At 43.3% G+C, this 23244-nt stretch overlaps 1 protein-coding gene across 3 annotated transcripts in view; it reads right to left on the bottom strand.

Moving 5' to 3' along the window:
• LOC118401978 (voltage-dependent R-type calcium channel subunit alpha-1E-like) overlaps window positions 1–23244 on the bottom strand; it is an 80559-nt gene that overhangs the window by 5133 nt on the left and 52182 nt on the right. For 2 of the 3 annotated variants that reach the window (XM_052476795.1, XM_052476797.1), the window contains 23 exons: window positions 22925–23084; window positions 22497–22626; window positions 22353–22412; window positions 21929–22035; window positions 15578–15674; window positions 15008–15168; window positions 14535–14672; window positions 14021–14222; window positions 11112–11276; window positions 10763–10873; window positions 10541–10621; window positions 9831–9950; window positions 9558–9623; window positions 9367–9458; window positions 9038–9212; window positions 8689–8816; window positions 8388–8484; window positions 8073–8190; window positions 7704–7811; window positions 7508–7608; window positions 4802–4911; window positions 3037–3139; window positions 1257–1392 (listed from right to left, as the gene is read on the bottom strand). In XM_052476795.1, coding sequence (XP_052332755.1) covers window positions 1257–1392; window positions 3037–3139; window positions 4802–4911; window positions 7508–7608; window positions 7704–7811; window positions 8073–8190; window positions 8388–8484; window positions 8689–8816; window positions 9038–9212; window positions 9367–9458; window positions 9558–9623; window positions 9831–9950; window positions 10541–10621; window positions 10763–10873; window positions 11112–11276; window positions 14021–14222; window positions 14535–14672; window positions 15008–15168; window positions 15578–15674; window positions 21929–22035; window positions 22353–22412; window positions 22497–22626; window positions 22925–23084 — 2766 coding nt within the window. The remainder of the gene's footprint in view (window positions 1–1256; window positions 1393–3036; window positions 3140–4801; window positions 4912–7507; window positions 7609–7703; window positions 7812–8072; window positions 8191–8387; window positions 8485–8688; window positions 8817–9037; window positions 9213–9366; window positions 9459–9557; window positions 9624–9830; window positions 9951–10540; window positions 10622–10762; window positions 10874–11111; window positions 11277–14020; window positions 14223–14534; window positions 14673–15007; window positions 15169–15577; window positions 15675–21928; window positions 22036–22352; window positions 22413–22496; window positions 22627–22924; window positions 23085–23244) is intronic. The other variant, XM_052476796.1, reaches the window with a different exon arrangement.

Genomic DNA, 23244 nt, shown 5'->3' with positions numbered 1-23244 from the left:
AGTACAGATAAAGAGAGAGGGGACAGAGAGAGACAGTAACAGATTACAGAGAGGGGACAGAGAGAGACAACAACAGATGTAGAGACAGCAACAGTAAATAGTAACACTGTAGATCAATAAACATTACCACAGATACACTGTAGATAGTAAACAGTAAATAGTAACATGTAACATTACCACTACACTGTAGATCAGTAAATAGTAACATTACCACTACACTGTAGATCAGTAAATAGTAACATTACCACTACACTGTAGATCAGTAAATAGTAACATTACCACTACACTGTAGATCAGTAAATAGTAACATTACCACTACACTGTAGATCAGTAAATAGTAACATTACCACTACACTGTAGATCAGTAAATAGTAACATTACCACTACACTGTAGATCAGTAAATAGTAATGTTACCACTACACTGTAGATCAGTAAATAGTAACATTACCACTGCACTGTAGATCAGTAAACAATGATGTTATCAGTACACTGTAGATCAGTAAATATTAATGTTATCAGTACACTGTAGATCAGTAAACAGTGATGTTATAACTACACTGTAGATCAGTAAATAGTAACATTACCACTACACTGTAGATCAGTAAACAATGATGTTATCAGTACACTGTAGATCAGTAAATATTAATGTTATCAGTACACTGTAGATCAGTAAACAGTGATGTTATAACTACACTGTAGATCAGTAAACAGTGATATTACCACTACACTGTAGATCTGTAAATAGTAATGTTACCACTACACTGTAGATCAGTAAATAGTAACATTACCACTACATTGTAGATCAGTAAATAGTAACATTACCACTACACTGTAGATCAGTAAATAGTAATGTTACCACTACACTGTAGATCAGTAAATAGTAACATTACCACTACACTGTAGATCAGTAAATAGTAATGTTACCACTACACTGTAGATCAGTAAACAGTGATGTTACCACTACACTATAGATCAGTAAATAGTAATGTTACCACTACACTGTGAATCAGTAAACAGTAATGTTACCACTACACTGTGAATCAGTAAACAGTAATGTTACCACTACACTGTAGATCAGTAAAGAGAATGTTGATGACAAGTGGATAATCATTGATGCACTTAGGATAAAGACATAAAAAAGACATGGAAAAAGAATAACTCTTTAAACATACAATAACCGCACGAATACCACCCCTCATCATGCCAGTGGGACTGATAAGAGGATAGGTCCCGTGAGTAGAGAGTGGAGACTGACCAGCAGCCTTGTAGCTCTTGTGGCGTGGTCTGTACAGTCTATCAGGACTCTTCTTCTCCTCCTGCCTCAGGCCATTCACCCTCTGGTCAGCCACAGCGGACGAGGACCGCTTCATAGAGCCACTGGCCATCTCGGTCTGCACACGCACACACACACACGCACACGCACACGGACATACACACAGAGGAGAAGACAACCAAATACCCACAAATACCATAAAATACGTTTTATTACTTTGGAAGAAATCCATCCATAATTTCTATCCATGCTCACTATTCCAGGCAATTAACAGGTCAACTAGAACGCTTGAACTGCCTAATTCCCCCTCAACTCATTGTGGAGAGAAAGACAGAGAGAGAGAGGTCAGGCCAAACATACCAGTAACCCAGGATCAATAAAACACAATTCTGAACCGCTAGCATTCAGTAGAAAACATCCATGTTGATTATATCTCTCCAGACACACCAGCAGCAAACGGTAGACAGATCAAATCAATTTCTCTCTCTAAACGGCACAACCAGTGTAGCCTGGTCATTGTCTTCTGTCACACAGACATGCATGTCACACTCTGGTGCCCCCTTGCTGCCCGGGCCCTTCCGGCCCCTGGAGGAGTCAGTGTGGTCAGAGGGCAGTACCTGTGGCTCTACAGCCAGACGAGGCATGGAAGAGGCCCGTACACACAGCCTCCTGTCAAACGGGAGCTCCAGTGGGTCAGGAATCAACCCACTGCACTCCCCTGCACTCACCTATATCGGACTAGAGACAGAGAGAGGGGAGAGATAGAGTACAGTACAGTAGAGATCAGGCTGGTCAATTCAGTACTGGGACTAACTGCCTTTTGGGGTTCCAGCCAAGGAGGACTTCAGACAATGTTACATGGTAAAAATTCGCAAGGCCTTTCTGCAATTGGGTGAATCAAACCTAGGCCATTCCATTGTCACCAACCAATCAGAAGCCATTCCAGCCAAAGAGCCACAGATTAACAACCAATGACAACAAGGAGACTGACCCCAGAAAGATTGGGCAAAGCTGGAGGAGAAAGTCAGAGAGCAAGAGGAGATGGCAGCACAAGCACATCACTACAACAATAAATGAGAAGAGAGAGACCAGAACAACACTTGGGCCTACTGTTATACATACTCATGCAAGTTCAGATCTGGATACACTAAACATCCTGAGCCAGACAAGTTCACCTTTCCTTAAAGCCCGTCATGACTCATGTAACTCCCTAGTGAAAATACACATAGAATAAGGCAAACAGTAACAGATATCCAGGGTCAAAGTCGTAACATTCTTATAGGGAAAACAGTACACTGAAGACTAGTTCAACCAAACAGCCTATAAACAGCACAATGAACAGCGAGAATGCCTGCATCTCCTTTAAACCTCCACTAATCAGACTACAACTTAGGCAAGGACAGAAACACATAGAAACATGAATGCTGTGCTCTGCGATGCACTATTAGTATCTTCATTCAACCATTACTATTAGATAAGTGTAATTGATTCATTGTTGTCTATGAGTGGGTTGATATTTTGCGCTTTACCGCAAGAGGTTAGGTTTTCAACGGGCAGTATTTTATATTTTGCCCACAGCTGACTTTCTTTTTTGGCTCCTAGCAAAGGGCTTTATAGAGCTATCATTGTACACTTACTACATTATATAAAGGCTTCTTTGTGTGTGTACTTTGTGTAGTTGGTGTTTGTGCTAGTTTAGTGTGGTGTACAGTACTCCTGTGATGTGTTTCTACAGTACATAGGACTTGGTCCTTCTCGTTACCCTGGAGTGTTGGCTTCTGGTGTCCGTGTCAGAGGTCTGGGGCTGCATGTTGAGCAGGTCCTGGGGGGAGAGAGGACTCAATGCCACCAGGCCTCCTCTGGTCCTACAGAGGGAGGCAAGTCACAGAGGAAATTCTGTCAAACACAAATGTGACTCATTTCAGGAAACTAGGCATATGTCGCACGTCACTACTTTAAAAAAATATTATTATTACTCTTTTTTATCAAAATGTGTTTTTTGGCAGAAATGCCTTCTGGAACATGTGAACTTTCATGTGCCTTAATAACAAATTTGTATTCCATCCATAAATACGAATCAAATTGTCAAAGTACGAGCTTAGATGGTTTAGCCACGGAAAAAGACAGAAACCTTCCCGCTAGCCATGATTGGCTGTGATAATAGATGGGCTGGACATGCCGGGAGATGTGTTTGGATTGGTCTGCCATGTAGCATGCTTCAGTCTATAACGTGAGCTGTTCAGTATGTTTTGACAGCCCTTTCTACCACACCATTTTTGAAAGATATAACGTTAGCCAACGAGAACAACAACAGTGTTGCAACTTTTCTCAACAACATTGCACACGCCACAGTCCGTGTGAATCGGAGTGACTTGACACAACGTTGGCCAAACAAGATGTAGCTGCAAACAAAACGGAGTTAAATGGTTCCAGTCTTCTGTGAAGTGTTTGTCCATGTATATGTCAAGAGTCAAGCTACATTTTCAGATATAAGTTTCTAATTTTGTGAGAAAGTTGTTTTTATTGCAAGCTAAAGCATACTGTTAGTTAGGTAAGCAAATGCATGCTTGCTGGCTCGCTAGCCAACATTATGTGTATGACCAGTGTAGTAATACTATTCGAATCAGAAATCAATTTGCATTGCTAGTTATAGCCTAATGTTAGCTTGCTAATATTGAACCTAGTTTGATAGCTTTAGCTACCTGCAGATTCACACTACAGCTATTACAATGTTTGTTTTCGCAGTAGTATGAGTTGGGATTATGCCGGTTAATTGTTTAGCTAGCTAGCTACCTAGCTAGCTACATGTCTAAACAAAAGACTCCACTTCGGCCGGATTATTATATGATCCATCAAATTAGCCAGGTGTGTCTGGGGGTGATTACGGCCATCTATTGTATTTCATGAACATGTGTACCTGTCTAGACAATAGTGACCCATCCACTTAGCTAGATGTGTCTGGGAGGTGGTTATAGCATTTCCTTCACATGACCCATCAATTTAGACAAGTGTGTCAGGTAAGTGTCATCTAATATTGATAAAATATTTATACAATATTTTTATCTGGACACTTTCTGTTTTAGATATTACTACTATGCAAGTAACCACTTCTGTATCCTGTGCTTGTGACAAATAAACATATATCTAATTTGATATAGCGTGTGTTTACCACATGGCCTCACATGTGAATCTTTAAAGAGATGGGTGGGGCTAAGGCTTAAGAGGGTGTGAACGATGCTGAATGGGTGTAGACAAAGAAAAGCTCTCTCGTAGGTGTACCAAAACATTCAAGGGCCATTTTCACAAAAGTGGGGTTACAAGTTTCAAGTATCAACTTTCAAAGCAGAATTACTTTCCCATTGTTTCTCAACTGCAGTGTATGATATACATTTTTTTTAGCTCTGCGCCTGCTACATAAGGCCGAATCAAGGGGGTCGGTCACAAATACTTACTAAAGGCACAAGGCTCAAGGCACACACACACACACACACGAATGCAAGCAAGCCTGCAGGCACGGACTGACTCACAGGGCGGAGCCAGCACTGTGGGGCATGCAGGGCAGGGGCTGAGCATTGGACAGAATGTCTTCAGAGAGGGTCGAGGCATCCAGCCGCTGGAACGGCATCAGACTGGCCTTCTGTAGAGGAGACCACACCAAGCAATACATCACTACAGGCACTATGTTGTGTCAACAGATGCCAGATGCCATGGTAATGTTATACAGAAGAGGACTGAGGTATAAACACTGAGGGTACAAAACAATAAGAACACCTTCATAATATTGCGTTGTACCCCCATTTGCCCTCAGAATAGCCTCAATTTGTCAGGGAAGGAACTCTACAAGGTGTTGAAAGCCTTCCACATGAATGCTGGCCCATGTTGACTCCAATGCTTCCCACAGTTGTGTCAAGCTGGCTGGATGTCCTTTGGGTGGTGGACCATTCTTGATACACACAGGAAACTGTTGAGCGTGAAAACCCCAAGACCCTGTCTTTCAAAGATAATTCGTAAACATCCAAATAACTTCACAGATCTTCATTGTAAAGGATTTAAACACGGTTTCCCATGCTTGTTCAATGAACAATAAACAATTAATGAACATACACCTGTGAAACGGTCGTTAAGACACTAACAGCTTACAGACGGAAGGCAATTAAGGTCACAGTTATGAAAACTTAGGACACTAAAGAGGCCTTTCTACTGACTCTGAAAAACACCAAAAGAAAGATGCCCAGGGTCCCTGCTCATCTGCGTGAATGTGCCGTAGGCATGCTGCAAGGAGGCATGAGGACTGCAGATGTGGCCAGGGCAATAAATTGCAATGTATGCTTTAGCTTGCAACGCCTAAGACAGTGCTACAAGGAGACAGGACGGACAGCTGATCGTCATCGCAGTGGCAGAGCACGTGTAACAAAACGTGCACAGGATCGGTACATCCGAACTTCACACCTGCGGGAATGGTACAGAATGGCAACAACAACTGCCCGAGTTACACCAGGAACGCACAATCCCTCCATCAGTGTTCAGACTGTCCGCAATAGGCTGAGAGAGGCTGGACTGAGGGCTTGTAGGCCTGTTGTAAGGCAGGTCCTCACCAGACATCACCGGCAACAACGTCATCTATGGGCACAAACCCACCGTTGCTAGACCAGACAGGACTGGCAAAAAGTGCTCTTCACTGACGAGTCACGGTTTTGTCTCACCAGGGGTGATGGTCGGATTCGTGTTTATCGTCGAAGGAATGAGCGTTACACCAAGGCCTGTACTCTGGAGCGGGATCGATTTGGAGGTGGAGTGTCCGTCATGGTCTGGGCGGTGTGTCACAGCATCATCGGACTGAGCTTGTTGTCATTGAAGGCAATCTCAACGCTGTGCATTACAGGGAAGACATCCTCCTCTCTCATGTAGTACCCTTCCTGCAGGCTCATCCTGACATGACCCTCCAGCCATACTGCTCGTTCTGTGCATGATTTCCTGTAAGACAGGAATGTCAGTGTTCTGCCAAGGCCAGCAAAGAGCCCAGATCTCAATCCCATTGAGCATGTCTGGGACCTGTTGGATCGGAGGGTGAGGGCTAGGACCATTCCCCCCCAGAAATGTCCAGGAACTTTCATGTGCCTTGGTGGAAGAGTGGGGTAACATTCCACAGAACTGGCAAATCTGGTACAGTCCATGAGCAGGAGATGCACTGCAGTACTTAATGCAGCTGGTGGCCACACAAGATACTGACTGTTACATTTGATTTTGACCCCCCCTTCGTTCAGGGACACATTATTCCATTTATGTTAGTCACATGTCTGTGGAACTTGTTCAGTTTATGTCTAAGTTGTTGAATATTGTTTGTTCATACAAATATTTACACATGTTAAGTTTGCTGAAAATAAATGCAGTTGACAGTGAGGGGACATTTCTTTTTTTGCTGAGTTTACTATCATAAACTCTTGCCCATTCACCCTATGAATGGCACACATACACAATCCATATCACAAATGTCTCAAGGCTTAAAAATCTTTCTTTAACCTGTCTCCTCCCCTTTATTTACACTGATTGAATTGGATTTAACAAGTGACATCAATAAGGGATCATAGCTTTATTTTTTCTTTATTTTTTTTTACCCCATTTTCTCCCCAATTTCGTGGTGTCCAATTGTTGTAGTAGCTACTATCTTGTCTCATCACTACAACTCCCGTACGGGCTCGGGAGAGACGAAGGTTGAAAGTCATGCGTCCTCCGATACACAACCCAACCAAGCCGCACTGCTTCTTAACACAGCGCGCATCCAACCCGGAAGCCAGCCGCACCAATGTGCCGGAGGAAACACCGTGTACCTGGCAACCTTGGTTAGCGCGCACTGCGCCCAGCCCGCCACAGGAGTCGCTGGTGTGCGATGAGACAAGGACATCCCTACCAACCAAGCCCTCCCTAACCCGGACGATGCTAGGCCAATTGTGCGTCGCCCCATGGACCTCCCGGTCGCGGCCAGTTACGACAGAGCCTGGGCGTGAACCCAGAGTCTCTGACGGCACAGCTGGCGCTGCAGTACAGCTGGCGCTGCAGTACAGGGCCCTAACCACTGCGCCACTCGGGAGGTCTTGGGATCATAGCTTTCACCTGGATTCACCTGGTCAGTGTGGACTGGACTATGTCACTGGACTATGTCTTGGAAAGAGCAGGTGTTCATAATGTTTAGTACACTCAGTGTATATAATGTGTATATGGTGTGTATAGCTGACCTGTGCTTCCAGCTGTGCTCTCAGCTTCTTGGCTTTGTTCTGTTTGAAGTAGTCCATGATCATCATGGAGGCATATATCTTACCTACTGTCATGTCAGAATCTGTAAAACACAGATTAGATTAGATTGCTAGTCACTGACTGACTGATTGACTCCCAGGTCTACCTCTCCATGTCTCTCTCCAGTGTGGGTCTGACCTTTGTTGATGGGCACCAGTACATCCAGGGTCTTCTGGGGGAGGTACGGCCATATCACACTGATCTCCTTCTGTAGCTCAGTGTCCAGAGCTACTCGGTCCTCCCCACCTGGACCACATTACAATAGATCTTTATTCAGCCATTATACACAGACAGGGGAAATGGATAATGTTGCTAAATTTCCTGTTTCAACTACTCAACCAATCACCAAGCCATTTATATGTTGAATCAGGTGTGTTACCGGTACTGGGCTGGACCAAAAGCCTGCATGCCCTAGGCAGTGTGGATCTCCAGGCTCAAGATGGAAGACCAAGTCTAAATTGAAAAAATTATGCAAATGCGGTGAGGCGTGGTGGTTTTAAACTCAACTCATTCCCTGACCTCGTGCGATCTTGATCTCCAGAGCAGTGCGGATGAGAGACATCAAGGTGGAGGTGAAGTGGACTGACATGTCCTCATCCACTGGCATGTTCATCAACACCAGCCTCTGTGGAGGGAGAGGGGAAAGGAGGGATGGGTAGAGAGAGAGTGAGGGAGGGAGGGAGAGAGAGAGAGAGATGGAGGGCAGTAGAAAGGGAGGAAGAGAGATAGAGAGAATTCCACATGCTTTACAGTGAAACAACTGTAAAAAAAAACATGTCTATCGTAAATTTAAATGAATAAAATAAAGTGTTTATTCCATACCTTGTAGGCCATACCTCTGGGGCATTTCTTCCCCAGGCCCAGGGGTGGAGACATGTGGGTCAACATCTCATACATGGCAGTGTAATGTATACGCCCACTACAGAAGAAACAGGGAAAATTAGAAAGGAGAAAGAGAGAGTTGAGGAGAAAATGTAAGGGCATTCATTTGGAGTTTGAAACAGAAGACGTTGGCCAGTCTAACACAGGAATTAAGGCAGTTCAGGCCTATTTAGCTTTTAGAGAGTCAATACACTGTCCTCTGCTGGGAAGAGTTGAGACATGGTGGTGTCTTCTCTCTCACCATGCTGCACGGTCGTACTCTCCCCAGACACGGACAAACTCATCCAGGTGATGAGGACCCAGGATGGAAGAGTCTCTGGTCAGATACTCAAAGTTATCCATGATCACAGCCACAAACAGATTCAGCATCTACAGAGTCACACAAGAGGAGAAGACGTGTGAGAGATAGCATCATGAACAATACTGATGTCCACATGTCCGTGCATACAATCCAAATAATTGCTTTTGTGTATCTGTGTAGCACTATCAAAAATTGCTCGTCTATCAGAAAAATGGGCAGTGAGGGAGAGAAAGAGTGCTGAGAAAGAGTGGAGGAAAGGAGAAACAGTTTATTCCTGCAGCGTCCTCACCAGGAAAGAGCTGAAGAAGATGAAGGAGACAAAGTAGCAGTAGGCAAAGTCAGTACCACAGCCTCCCTCGTGGTCAGGGGACATGGTCATGGGTGCCATGGAGGAGTCTGGCTCACACTCCTGCCCCCCCAGACACGATAGCATGATCTCCTGCCATGACTCCCCCGTCGCACTCCTGTGTCAATTAATGAGTCAATTAATCAAGCAAGCAAGAAATGTATCAACCAATTAGTCTACACTAACCAATATATGAATTAATCAGTCAGCAAAATAATCTACTTATAGTTTTGAATATATCTCAGCTTCTGATTCCTTCTCAATGCACCCACCTGAAGAGAAGCATCAGTGCACCGGAGAAGGTCTTGAAGTTGTTGTGCTGGTTGATATGGTTTTCATCGTTCAATTTGATGTTTCCAAACACCTTGTGTGGATCAAGTGAGAAACACATGAAGCCGCAGTACAGCATCCTTTTTGTGGCTGAAGTTACCATTGTAAAGCATATAAGCTTTGGAGGTCTTACCTGCATCCCAATGATGGCATAGATGAAGAACAGCATGGCGATGAGCAGACAAACATAAGGAAGAGCCTAGAGCAAAGAAGAGATACAAATAGAGAAGAATGATTTGGTTTTCCCAAGAACACACACCAGCAGCCGAGTCCCATCTGTGTGTGCAATGGCCAGCTGGAACTAAGGACATACAAAATAAAGACAGACTACTGGTTCTATTAACAAAGTCAGATATTTCTTAAGTGGACATGACAGGTGGTAAAAGCAGGGGAGAACATGGCTGACCTTGAAGGATTGTACAAAGGTCCAGAGCAGGATTCGTATGGTGTAGCCCTGCCTCAACAGTTTGATCAGTCTGGCAGCCCGGAACAGCTTCAGGAAACTCATATTGAATGTGTTTATTGACTGAGGTAGACAGACCACAGGAAATATAGAAGTCAGAATCACTTTTATTCACCAAGTACATTTATACATACCCAGAATTTGTCTTAGTGAATAGGTGCTGTCAGCAATAGACCACGGGAGGTTGGTGGCACCTTAACTGGGGAGGACGGGCTCTTGGTAATGGCTGGAGCGGAATAGGTGAAATGGTATCAAATACATCAAACATATGGTTTCCATTTGCGCCGTTCCAACCATTATTATGAGCCGTCCTCCCCTCAGCAGCCTCCACTGCTATAGACAAACGTACAGATACTATACAGACAGAGGAATTTACACAAAGTCAACATACAGAATATTCTATATAAATACAGTAAACATAAAACTGATGCATATACGGAACAGAGAAGTGTTCGGGGACAGAGAAGACAGAACATACCCAGAGGCAGATAGGGATATATAGAGATCGATTTGATTGATGGCGAGTAATTGAACAAGTAAGTTTACAACTTTCATAGCCTATTTTTACTGAGAGAAAAAGTTTTACAGCATTACCAGCTCATGAATCACAGTGGTTATGAAGTAAAGGTTTAAGAGCTAAAGTGAAACATTACCTGTAAATCCACAATGATCTCAGTGATGCTGCCGAGCACAGTGATGAAGTCAAAAATGTTCCAAGTGTCTCGAAAATAGTTCTGCCAGGGGGCAAATGAGCACCATTATACAAAAGCAAGCCTCCTTTCTCGAATGGAAATGATTCTACCATAACATGCTACCATGTCCACCATAACATTCATTTTCCCAGTTGAACAGTTTAGTCCTGTTGTCTTGCTCACCACAAAACCAAAGGCCATGATCTTGAGGATACACTCCAGGGAGAAGAGAACGGTGAAGGCTGTGTTCAGGTGCTTCAGTACCGTGTCATACGCTGCTGGAGCTGAGTAGTACTGCAGACAGACAGGACACATTCAGAGTGAGACCGGAATGTATCCAACAGTGATGGCAGAGAAGTGGGTTAATACAAAGAGACAGAGATGTGTCGTATTCAACTGTTATCAGACAAAGAGGGTTCCACTGGGCTTTGCTCCTATGGATTTGAGACTTTGAGAGTGAAACTAAATTCTAACAAAGGCCTGCACATATGTCATGTTTATAAACTGTGTTACAAAGACATAGGCTCCATACCTTCATCATGAGCACCACAGTGTTGAGGGCGATCATGACCATCACTGTGTACTCAAACGATGGTGACGCCACAAAGTGCCACAGTCGGTATTGGAAGGTCTGTCTGTTCTGGGGCATGTAGCGGGTCAGGGGCTTGGCACTGATGGTAAAGTCAATGCATGCCCTCTGACGGAGAGAGAATAAAAAGAAGAGGAAGAAATCAGGAATGAACCAGATTATTGTGATCAATCAAATGTGTATATCTGATCAAGGTAACAAGATGGTTATTGTAGGTCAGGTATTCCCAAACTGGGGTATGCCTACCCCCAGGGGTACGCAATGTCGTCAGGGGTAAGCCAGATAAAAAATGTGATTCACATTTTTCTTTAAATAATAATAATAACTTACATTTTTTTCTTCACATTTTCAAACAGTATATTTATATTTTCCAACAGGGCTATACATTTGGATGAGTTTTTATCTCTCGCGTGAGTAGCCTCGTTTCACTGCCAAGAATAAAATTAAACCATCTAGTGTTCATCGAAATAACAACACAATGTCAAATACAGGTAGCCTTGTCAAATAATTAACATCCAATCACATTAACGGTTACTCTCTTGTGGGAAACCTTCACTCTTGAGCAGACATTTAGAAACGAAACATGACCATTTGAAAAATAAGCCACAGGAGTTTTTTGAGCGAGAATAAAGACGACTTTCGAGTAGTAAGACAACAACACTGTTTCACGACACATCAGTGACATGGCAGGAGATGTTTTGAAACAATTACTGCTTCCCATACAAGCCAGTGAATTATATGCGTTACAGCTGGATGAGTCAACAGACGTGGCGGGCCTGGCACAGCTCCTGGTATATGTCTGTTACGTTTATGGGGGGTCAATTAAGGAAGCAACCTCTTCTGGAAACCACTGGAAACCAGGACAACATGAGAGGATATTTTTAAAGTACTGGACATCTTTGTGATATCAAATGGACTTTGTGTTGGTATCTGTACTGATGGCACAAAAGCCATGACAGGGAGACATAGTGGAGTGGTAACGCGCGTGCAAGCAGTGGCTCCCGACGCCACTTGGGTCCACTGAGAGGCTCTTGCTGCCAAGGGAATGACTGACAGCTTGAAAGACATTTGGGACACTACAGTGAAAATGGTTAAGTTTGTTAAGGCAAGGCCCCTGAACTGTCGTGTATTTTCTGCATTATGCAATGATATGGGCAGCGACCATGTAATGCTTTTGCAAAAGTGAGCTGGTTATCAAGGGGCAAAATATTGACACGTTTTTAAAAAATTGAGAGACGAGCTTAAAGTTTTCTTTACTGACCATAATTTTCACTTGTCCGACTGCTTGCATGATGACGAGTTTCTCACACAACTGGGTGATGTTTTTTCTTGCCTGAATGATCTGAATCTGCAGGGACTCTCAGCAACTAAATTCAATGTTCGGGACAAAATTGAGGCTATAATTAAGAAGTTGGAGCTCTTTTCTGTCTGCATTAACAAGGACAACACACAGGTCTTTCCATCATTGTATAATGTGTTGTGTAAAAATGAACTCAAGCTTACTGTCACGGTGTGCTCCCTCTCCGGCCTCTAGGTCATCAGGCTGCTCGTTATGGAGCACACCTGTGACCAGCGCTACGCGCATAATGACACTCACCTGGACTCCATCACCTCCTTGATTACATGCCCTTTTATATATCACTCCCTTTGGTTTCTTCCCCAGTCATCACTGTTTCTGTTCCTGTTCCATGTCGGTGTGCTGTTTGTGTTACATGTTTGTTTGATTTATTAATTAAATGTATTCACTCCCTGAACTTGCTTCCCGACTCTCAGCGTACATCGTTACACTTACGGACAATGTCAAATGTGATATAGCGAAGCACCTGAGTGAGCTGGGTGCGCAATTACGCAGGTACTTTCCTGAAACTGACGACACAAACAACTGGATTCGTTATCCCTTTCATGACCTGCCTCCAGTCCACTTACCGATATCTGAACAACAGAGCCTCGTCGAAATTGCAACAAGAGGTTCTGTGAAAATGGAATTTAATCAGAAGCCACCGCCAGAGTTCTGGACAGGACTGTGCTCAGAATTTCTTGCCTTGAAAATCACGCTGTTAAGACACTGACGACCTTTGCAACCACGTACCTATGTGAGAGTGGATTCTCGGCCCTCACAAGCATGAAAACTAAATACAGGCACAGACTGTGTGTGGAAAATGATTTAAGACTGAGGCTCTCTCCAATACAATACAACATTGCAGAGTTATGTGCATCCTTTCAAGAACACCCTTCTCATTAACCTGTGGTGAGTTATTCACAATTTTTGATGAACAAATAAGGTTTTACATGTAAGATGGCTAAATAAAGAGCAAAATGATTGATTATTATATTATTATAAGTGCCCTGGTCCTATAAAAGCTCTTTGTCACTTCCCATGAGCCGGATTGTGACAACTCACACTCATTCGTATGTTTAATAAATGTATCGTATAGTTTGTGTGTGGGGGAGGCTTACAATGATGGCAAAAAAACAACATTTGAGAGTGCGCTGACCCTGGTGCTAGAGAGGGTACGCAACTGGAGGTTGAATGTTTGAAAGGGAACAGGACTATAAAATGTTTGGGAACCACTGTTTAGTGAATCAATTTCATGAAATCCTGTGTTTATTTTTGTGTTGTAAGAATGTATGTACAAGTTGAGTATTTGTATTTATTATGGATCCCCATTAGCTGTTGCCAAGGCAGTAGCTACTCTTCCTGGGGTCCAGCAGTAAGGTGCCACCAACCTCCTGTGGTCTATTTCTGGCAGGTCCTATTCACTAAGTCAAATTCTGGGGTGATGGGGTCCAGCAGTATGTTTAAGCTATAGTAGAATGGGAGTGCATTTGTGTGCTGCTTTTCTGTCCTGTACCTCGTTCTTCTCCAAGCTACACTCCTCCATCATCTTATCACCCTGTTCCTGGAAGGTAATGATGATGAGAGCGACGAAGATGTTGACAAAGAAGAAAGGGAAGACCACAAAGTAGACAACGTAAAAGATGGACATCTCCATCCTGTTGCCCCGACTTGGACCCATGTCCTCCTCTGTCACGTCCACAGAGTGCTGCAGAACCCTGGAGGTAAGGAGGGAGAGAAAAAAAAGTGGAGAGAGATAGGGAGGGAGAGAGAGAGGAGAGAGAGAGAAGGAGAGACAGAGAGAGAGAGAGAGGAGACAGAGAGAGAGAGAGAGAGAGAGAGAGAGAGAGAGAGAGAGAGAGAGAGAGAGAGAGAGAGAGAGAGAGAGAGAGAGAGAGAGAGAGAGAGAGAGAGAGAGAGAGAGAGAGAGAGAGAATAGTAACAGGCAAATGTCAACATTCTCTCTGAATCCCATATCAGTTGCATTCATGTTGTGTTAGAGCATAGTGCTGGGAACATCAGGGACTTACTGCGGCCAGCCCTCTCCAGTTGAAACAGTGAAGAGAGTGAGCAGAGCCCAGCACACGTTGTCATAGTGGAACTCATGCCTCTTCCACTCCCTCTTCTTCACTTCCTTCTTGTCTCGAGCGTAGTCAATGTAGTAACCTCTGTGAAGAACAGAACAGAGGTTAAAGGACAGAGACAGACGAGGTAAGGATTCCTCTGATCACTCACCAATTTGAAATGGGTGTTGTGTGGACGATTGTGAATAAGTAAACGATTTGTTGTCTTTGTTTGTTCCAGTGTTTGTACTGTAAGTGGAGACTGCTGAGAGGAGAACGGCTCATTATAATGGCTGGAAGGGAGTAAATGGAATGGCATCAAAAACATGTTATTTATGTGTTTGATACCATTCCATTCAGTCCATTCCATCCATTATAATGAGCCGTACTCCCCTCAGCAGCCTCCACTGGCGTACTGTACATCTGTGTGTTGGACTCACTGGCACTCCTTCTCTGTGTCCATGGAGCTGTCAGTGCAGTAAAAGAACTTTCCCTTGAAGAGCTGAACGGCGATGACAGCGAAGATAAACATGAAGAGCTGGTAGACGATGAGGATGTTGAAGACGTTCTTCAAAGATGTGACCACACAGTCAAACACCGCCTGTATAGGAGGAGAGGAGGAGAGGATACATGGTTCCACGGATAGAAGGTAAAAACCCACATTCACTGGAAATTCCCTGAAAGATTTGAAAGATTTCATTCATTTTAATGAAGGACCTTTATGGAAAAACCCCTTGGATATCACGTGATCTTAACGCAAAGTTAATGTGATAACATGTGACAACATGTAAAGCAACATGTGATAACATGAAACTACACATGTGAAATCATGTGATTTACCACATGTGAAATCATGTGTTTTTCCTGTAAGGGGAGCCAAGGTCAACAAAGCATTGGCATTGGTAGACAAGGTTGGGGTCAATTCCATTTCAATTCAGTCAATTCAGGAAGTAAACTGAAATTCCCCAACCATGTTGGTATATGAACATAAACACAGTACAGTATGGTACCTTGAGTTTTGGGAGTCTCTTGATGGTCTTCAGAGGTCGTAGGACTCTCAGAACCCTGAGGGACTTGATGGTTTTGATGTCTCTGCCTTTGTTGTTCCTGTTGATGCAGACATGTGTTTTAGTGTACTGTGGACTCACAGGGAAGAAACACAATCACACATAGATGCACGCATGCACACACACATGCACGAGCGAGAGCACACACACACACACACACACACACACACACACACACACACACACACACACACACACACACACACACACACACACACACACACACACACACACACACACACACACACACACACACACACACACACACACACACACACATCTCACAAACACACACACACACACACACACACACACACACACACACACACACACACACACACACACACACACACACACACACACACACACACACACACACACACACACACACACACATCTCACAAACACACACACACACACACACACACACACACACACACACACACACACACACACACACACACACACACACACACACACCCATGCACACACACACACACACACACACACACACACACACACACACACACACACACACACACACACACATGCACGAGCGAGAGCACACACACACACACACACACACACACACACACACACACATGCACGAGCGAGAGCACACACAAACACAAACACACACACACACACACACACACACACACACACACACATGCACGAGCGAGAGCACACACACACACACACACACACACACACACACACACACACACACACACACACACACACACACACACACACACACACACACACACACACACACACATCTCACATCTCAACACACACACACACACACACACACACACACACACACACACACACACACACACACACACACACACACACACACACACACACACACACATCTCACAAACACACAAGTGTTCACACAAATTAACAAAGGTCTTCATTTATTTTTTGTAATTTGAATTCATTTGAATTCAGTAAAATGTTTAAAATATTTGTAGCTGAGTGAGAAGTATCCGAAAAAAGACATGGTGAATCGTGTACAAGAAGTATATGTATGAGAATTCTATAAGAAGTTCAACAGGGAATTGTATGAGAAGTACATGAGAATTCTATGGGAAGCGCATGAGAATTTGATGAGAAGTGCATGAGAATTCAATGAGAATTTTCTGAGAATGAGAAGTGTGTGCTTTACCCAATCACATTCCTGGAAGCCCCAACAGTGATAAATTCCACAGGAACAACAGAGAAATAGAAACATAAAGAGAGATCCACAACGAGCACCGCTCAGAGGATCACAGCTATATCCACAACAGAGAAATCAACACACAGTCATATCTACATACAAGGCAAGGGAGAAAAACACATTCATTAACCTCGCAACCCAGAACTAAATCCTGTGTGCGCTAGCTACTGTACTTGATGATGTTATTAGTCTGTTAGCCTACAAAAGACTGAAAGTTCATTAACATGTCCACTTACATTTGAGTCATTTAGCAGACACTCTTATGCAGAGCAATTAGGGTTAAGTGCCTTGCTCCAGGGTACATCCACAGATTTTTAACATTGTCGGCTCAGGGATTCAAACCAGTGACCTTTTCGGTTTCAGGCTAAATACTATTAACCGATAGCCTACCTGTCGCCCCTTGTCAGAGGGAAAGAGTTATTACAAAGACATAGGAAATGCAATATTTCGATCACTGCATGAGGCATCAACTAGAAGACGCATAATATATGTTGAGATATGCTACAGTGCAGTCAGTATATAATATAAATTCTGCTACTCTGCTACAGTGAGTCAGTGTGATTACTCATCCAGCAGCAGAAGCGTTGTGAGTGTGACTCATGTTTAGGGTTGCAGAGGAAAGGTATAATACTGGAAAAGTTTACCAGTAAAGTACCAACATTTAGCTAACTTTCATTTTGGGTGGAATTTTAGCAGATGAGATCCAGTGGCCTTTTGGGTACTTCAAATTATCACAGGTATCTGTATTTATCTCTGTGTGGCCTATAGTAATATACTGTACCAGTCAAAAATTTGGACACACGTACTCATTCAAGGGTTTTTCTTTATTTTTACTATTTTCTACATTGTATAATAATAGTGAAGACATCAAAACTATGAAATAACACATATGGAATCATGTAGTAACCAAAAAAAGTGTTAAACAAATCAAAATGTGTTATATTTGAAATTCTTCAAAGTAGCCACCCTTTGCCTTGATGAAAGCTTGGCTCTTGGCATTCTCTCAACCACCTTCATGAGGTAGTCACTTGGAATATATTTCAATTAACTGCCAATCAGTTGTGTTGTGACAAGGTAGTGGTGGTATACAGAAGATAGTCCCATTTGGTAAAATAACAGCTAAAATAAGCAAAGAGAAAAGACTGTCCATCATTACTTTAAGACATGAAGGTCAGTCAATCCGGAAAACTTCAAGAGCTGGCTCTCCTGAGGACGGCCACAGGAAAGGAAGACCCAGAGTTACCTCTGCTGCAGATTATAAATTCATTAGAGTTAATTGCACCTCAGATTGCAGTCCAAATAAATGCTTCACAGAGTTCCACTCACTGCCTTCCTGAAGACAAACAATGTATACGAAATGATTCAGTCTGGTTTTAGACCCCATCATAGCACTGAGACTGCATTTGTGAAGGTAGTAAATTACCTTTTAATGGTGTCAGACCGAGGCTCTGCATCTGTCCTCGTGCTCCTAGACCTTAGTGCTGCTTTAATACCATCGATCACCACATTATTTTGTAGAGATTGGAAACGCAAATTGGTCTACACGGAAAAGTTCTGGCCTGGTTTAGATCTTATCTGTCGGAAAGATACTAGTTTCTCTCTGTGAATGGTCTGTCCTCTGACAAATCAACTGTAAATTTCGGTGTTCCTCAAGGTTCCGTTTTAGGACCACTATTGTTTTCTCTATATATTTTACCTCTTGGGGATGTCATTTGAAAACATAATGTTAACTTTCACTGCTATGCGGATGACACACAGCTGTACATTACAATGAAACATGGTGAAGCCCCAAAATTTCCCTCGCTAGAAGCCTGTGTTTCAGACATCAGGAAGTGGATGGCTGCAAACTTTCTATTTTTAAACTCGGACAAAACACAGATGCTTGTTCTAGGTCCCAAGAAACAAAGAGATCTTTTGTTGAATCTGACAATAAATCTCAATTGTACAGTCGTCTCAAATAAAACTGTGAAGGACCTCGGCGTTACTCTGGACCTTGATCTCCCTTTTGAAGAACATTTCAAGACTGTTTTAAGGACAGCTTTTATCCAAAAATCAGAAACTTTCTTTCCAAAAATGATGCAGAAAAATGTATCCATGCTTTTGTTACTTCTAGGTTAGACTACTGCAATGCTCTACTTTCCGGCTACCCAGATAAAGCACTATATAAACTTTAGTTAGTGCTAAAAACAACTGCTAGAATCCTGACTAGAACCAAAACAATTGATCATATTACTCCAGTGCTAGCCTCCCTACACTGGCTTCCTGTTAAGGCAATGGCTGATTTCAAGGTTTTACTGCTAACCTACAAAGCATTACATGGGCTTGCTCCTACCTATCTTTCCGATTTAGTCCTGCCGTACATACCTACACGTACGCTACGGTCACAAGACTCAGGCCTCCTAATTGTCCCTAGAATTTGTAAGCAAACAGCTGGAGGCAGGGCTTTCTCCAATTGAGCTCCATTTTTATGGAATGGTCTGCCTAACCATGTGAGAGACGCAGACTCGGTCTCAATCTTTAAGTCTTTAATGAAGACTCATCTCTTCAGTAGGTCATATGATTGAGTGTATTCTGGACCAGGAGTGTGAAGGTGAACGGAAAGGCTCTGGAGCAACGAACCGCCCTTGCTGTCTCTGCCTGGCCGGTTCTCCTCTCTCCACTGGGATTCTCTGCCTCTAACCCTATTACAGGGGCTGAGTCACTGGCTTACTGGTCCTCTTCCATGCTGTCCCTATGAGTGGGTTGAGTGACTGACGTGGTCTTCCTGTCTGGGTTAGCTCACCCCATGGGTTGTGCCGTGGCGGAGATCTTTGTGGGCTATACTCGGCCTTGTCTCAGAATGGTAAGTTGGTGGTTGAAGATATCCCTCCAGTGGTGTGGGGGCTGTGCTTTGGCAAAGTGGGTGGGGTTATGTCCTGCCTGTTTGGCCCTGTCCGGGGGTATCATCGGATGGGGCCACAGTGTCTCCTGATCCATCCTGTCTCAGCCTCCAGTATTTATGCTGCAGTAGTTTATGTGTCGGGGGGCTAGGGTCAGTCTGTTATATCTGGAGTATTTCTCTTGTCTTATCCGGTGTACTGTGTGAATTTAAGTATCTTCTCTCCAACTACTCTCTTTCTTACTTTCTTTCTTTCTCTCGGAGGAGGACCTGAGCCCTAGGACCATGCCTCAGGACTACCTGGCATGATGACTGCTTGCTGTCCCCAGTCCACCTGGCCATGCTGCTGCTCCAGTTTCAACTGTTCTGCCTGCGGCTATGGAACCCTGACCTGTTCACCAGACCTGCTACCTGTCCCAGACCTGCTGTTTTCAACGCTCTAGAGATAGCAGGAGCGGTAGAGATACTCTCAATGATCGGCTACGAAAAGCCAACTGACATTTACTCCTGAGGTGCTGACTTGTTGTTTACTACTGTGATTATTATTATTTGACCATGCTGGTCATTTATGAACATTTGAACATCTTGGCCATGTTCTGTTATAATCTCCACCCTGCACAGCCAGAAGAGGACTGGCCACCCCTCATAGCCCGGTTCCTCTCTAGGTTTCTTCCTAGGTTTTGGACTTTCTAGGGAGTTTTTCCTAGCCACCGTGCTTCTACACCTGCATTGCTTGCTGTTTGGGGTTTTAGGCTGGGTTTCTGTACAGCACTTTGATATATCAGCAGATGTAAGAAGGGCTATATAAATAAATGTGATTTAATTTGATGATTCAAGTAACAGACACATCTTAACATCAACTGTTCAGAGGAGACTTCGTGAATCGGGCCTTCATGGTCGAATTGCTGGCAAGAAACCACTACTAAAGTACACCAATCAGAAGAAGAGACTTGCTTGGGCCAAGAAACACGAGAAATGGACATTAGACCGGTGGAAATCTATCCTTTGGTCTGATGAGTCCAAATTTGAGATTTTTGGTTCCATCCGCTGTATCTGTGTGAGACACAGAGTACGTGAACGGATGATCACCACATGTGTGGTTCCCACCGTGAAGCATGGAGGAGGAGGTGTGATGGTGTGGGGGTGCTTTGCTGGTGACACTGTCAGTGATTTATTTAGAATTTAAGGCACTCTTAACCAGCATGGCTACAACAGCATTCTGCAGCGATACGCCATCCCATCTGGTTTGCGCTTAGTGGGACTATCATTTGTTTTTCACCAGGACAATGACCCAACAGACCTCCAGGTTGTGCAAGGGCTATTTGAACAAGAAGGAGAGTGATGGAGTGCTGCATCAGTCGATCTGGTCTCCACAATCACCCCACCCCAACCCAATTGAAATACTTTGGGATGAGTTGGACCGCAGAGTGAAGGAAAAGCAGCCAACAAGTGCTCAGCATATGTAGGAAATCCTTCAAGACTTTTGGAAAATAATTCCTCATGAAGCTGGTTGAGAGAATGCCAAGAGTGTGCAAAGCTGTCATCAAGGCAAAGGGTGGCTACTTTGAAGATTCTAAAATCTAAAATATTTTTAACACTTTTTTGGTTAATTCATCATGCATTTATATGTGTTATTTCATAGTTTTTATGTCTTCACTATTATTCTATAATGTAGAAAATAGTAACAATAAAGAAAAACCCTTGAATGAGTAGGTGTCCAAACTTTGACTGGTACTGTCTATAAAATAATTAAATACAGTTAAGATAGCAAAACAATTGAATTACAAAACTGTAAAACATTATCCTAAATATAAACCATAAACTTAGTGAATTCCATTGGTGTTTAATATGAGGTTTTCAGAAATAAATATACTTCACATATTACACACTTTCATTATTTATTTTACTATGTCTATATGTATTTGTTGTAAATGTTTTGGCGGAAAACTAGTGGCAGAAAAAAGTAAATAGTTGGAAGAGTTGCAGAGATGCTTTTTTCATTAATTAGGCTATCTTGAACCGTATGGTCTATCCACTAGGACAATATGGACACAGATATAATTTTTAAAAACTTCAAAAGTTAAAGTATAAAAGACCAAAATTACCATAGATTACCTGTTAATTACCAAAATTACAGAAGACTCCGGTAACTTTGGTAAATTACCGGTAACTTTGCAACCCTACTCACGTCAGAGCGAAGGCGATTAGAGCTCCCACCACCACGATGAAGTCCAGAATGTTCCACAGGTCACGGAAGTAGGAGCCATCATGAAGAAGCAGTCCCAGGTCAGTCATCTGGAGGACACCCCACACACACACAAGCCCACACACAACAACAACATACACACACACACACACACACACACACACACACACACACACACACACACACACACACACACACACACACACACACACACACACACAAGCCCACACACAACAACAACATAGACACACACACACACACACAACAATATAGATACACACACACACGTACATATAACACCATAAGTTACTACACTGAAAACATTGTAACATGTTTATTTCTGTGCATAGTTTCATTTGATAATTTGAGTTGATCATAACTGATCACTTCTCTTTGAGTATCCCACCTTTATAATCATTTCAAACGTGAAGACTCCAGTAAAGACGTAATCAAAGTAACGGAGAACCTAGAAAAGTCAACACATCCAACAATTATGTGAGAAGATATCCACATCACTGATAGCAACATTCCAGATTCAAATTGAACTCACCCTGTTTCTGTCAGAGTTGGTGCACACAGGGTCTTCAGCAGCCAGAGCGATGCTGCTAGCCACGATCACCAGCAAGATGGTCATCTCAAAGTAGCGCATGGTCACCACATAGTGACAGATCCTCCTGATCCTACAGATCAATAAAGCGGAGAGATGGTCAACAGTATAAGAAACACAAGTGATCGCTCATGACGACAATGATGACAAATATAATGACTACTATATTGTATCTGCAAATGTGGTCACAAAAAAAAGATTACTGATTGAGGGCTGTAAAGCTACAATGTATGAGAGAGTATATGAATGTGTATTTGTGCAGTAAAAGCACACTGACTGATGCATAAATATAGTAGCCTTTTCTAACTGGGTTCTGACTCTGAACTGCACGTGAATGCATGCCAAGACATGGACAGGAAGGAGAGTCTTACGGGTTGGAGGCCTTGAAGAGGAACATGCTGCCAGGAGGTACAGGTTTGGGCGGGCTAGCCTCCTCCTCCTCCTCCTCCTTCTCCACCTGCGACTCCTCCTCCTCCTTCTTCTCCTTCCTTTCATGATGGTACATCTCCACCTCCTTGCTGCTGTGTAAAGCTAAAAGTAAATTGAAGATAAAACCTGTTATTTGAGCTGGCTCCTCCCGAGGATGACAAAAGAAGTTCCATCGTTATCGTAACCATCCTTGTTCCAGCAGGAAACCATACAGAACAGTCAACGGCCCTTGCATTGCTTTCAAAGAACTACTGTAAAATGT

The sequence above is a fragment of the Oncorhynchus keta genome, chromosome 23, assembly GCF_023373465.1.
Source record: "Oncorhynchus keta strain PuntledgeMale-10-30-2019 chromosome 23, Oket_V2, whole genome shotgun sequence".
In the NCBI taxonomy this organism is placed as follows: domain Eukaryota; kingdom Metazoa; phylum Chordata; class Actinopteri; order Salmoniformes; family Salmonidae; genus Oncorhynchus; species Oncorhynchus keta.
This window is presented reverse-complemented; position numbering and strand designations above follow the sequence as displayed.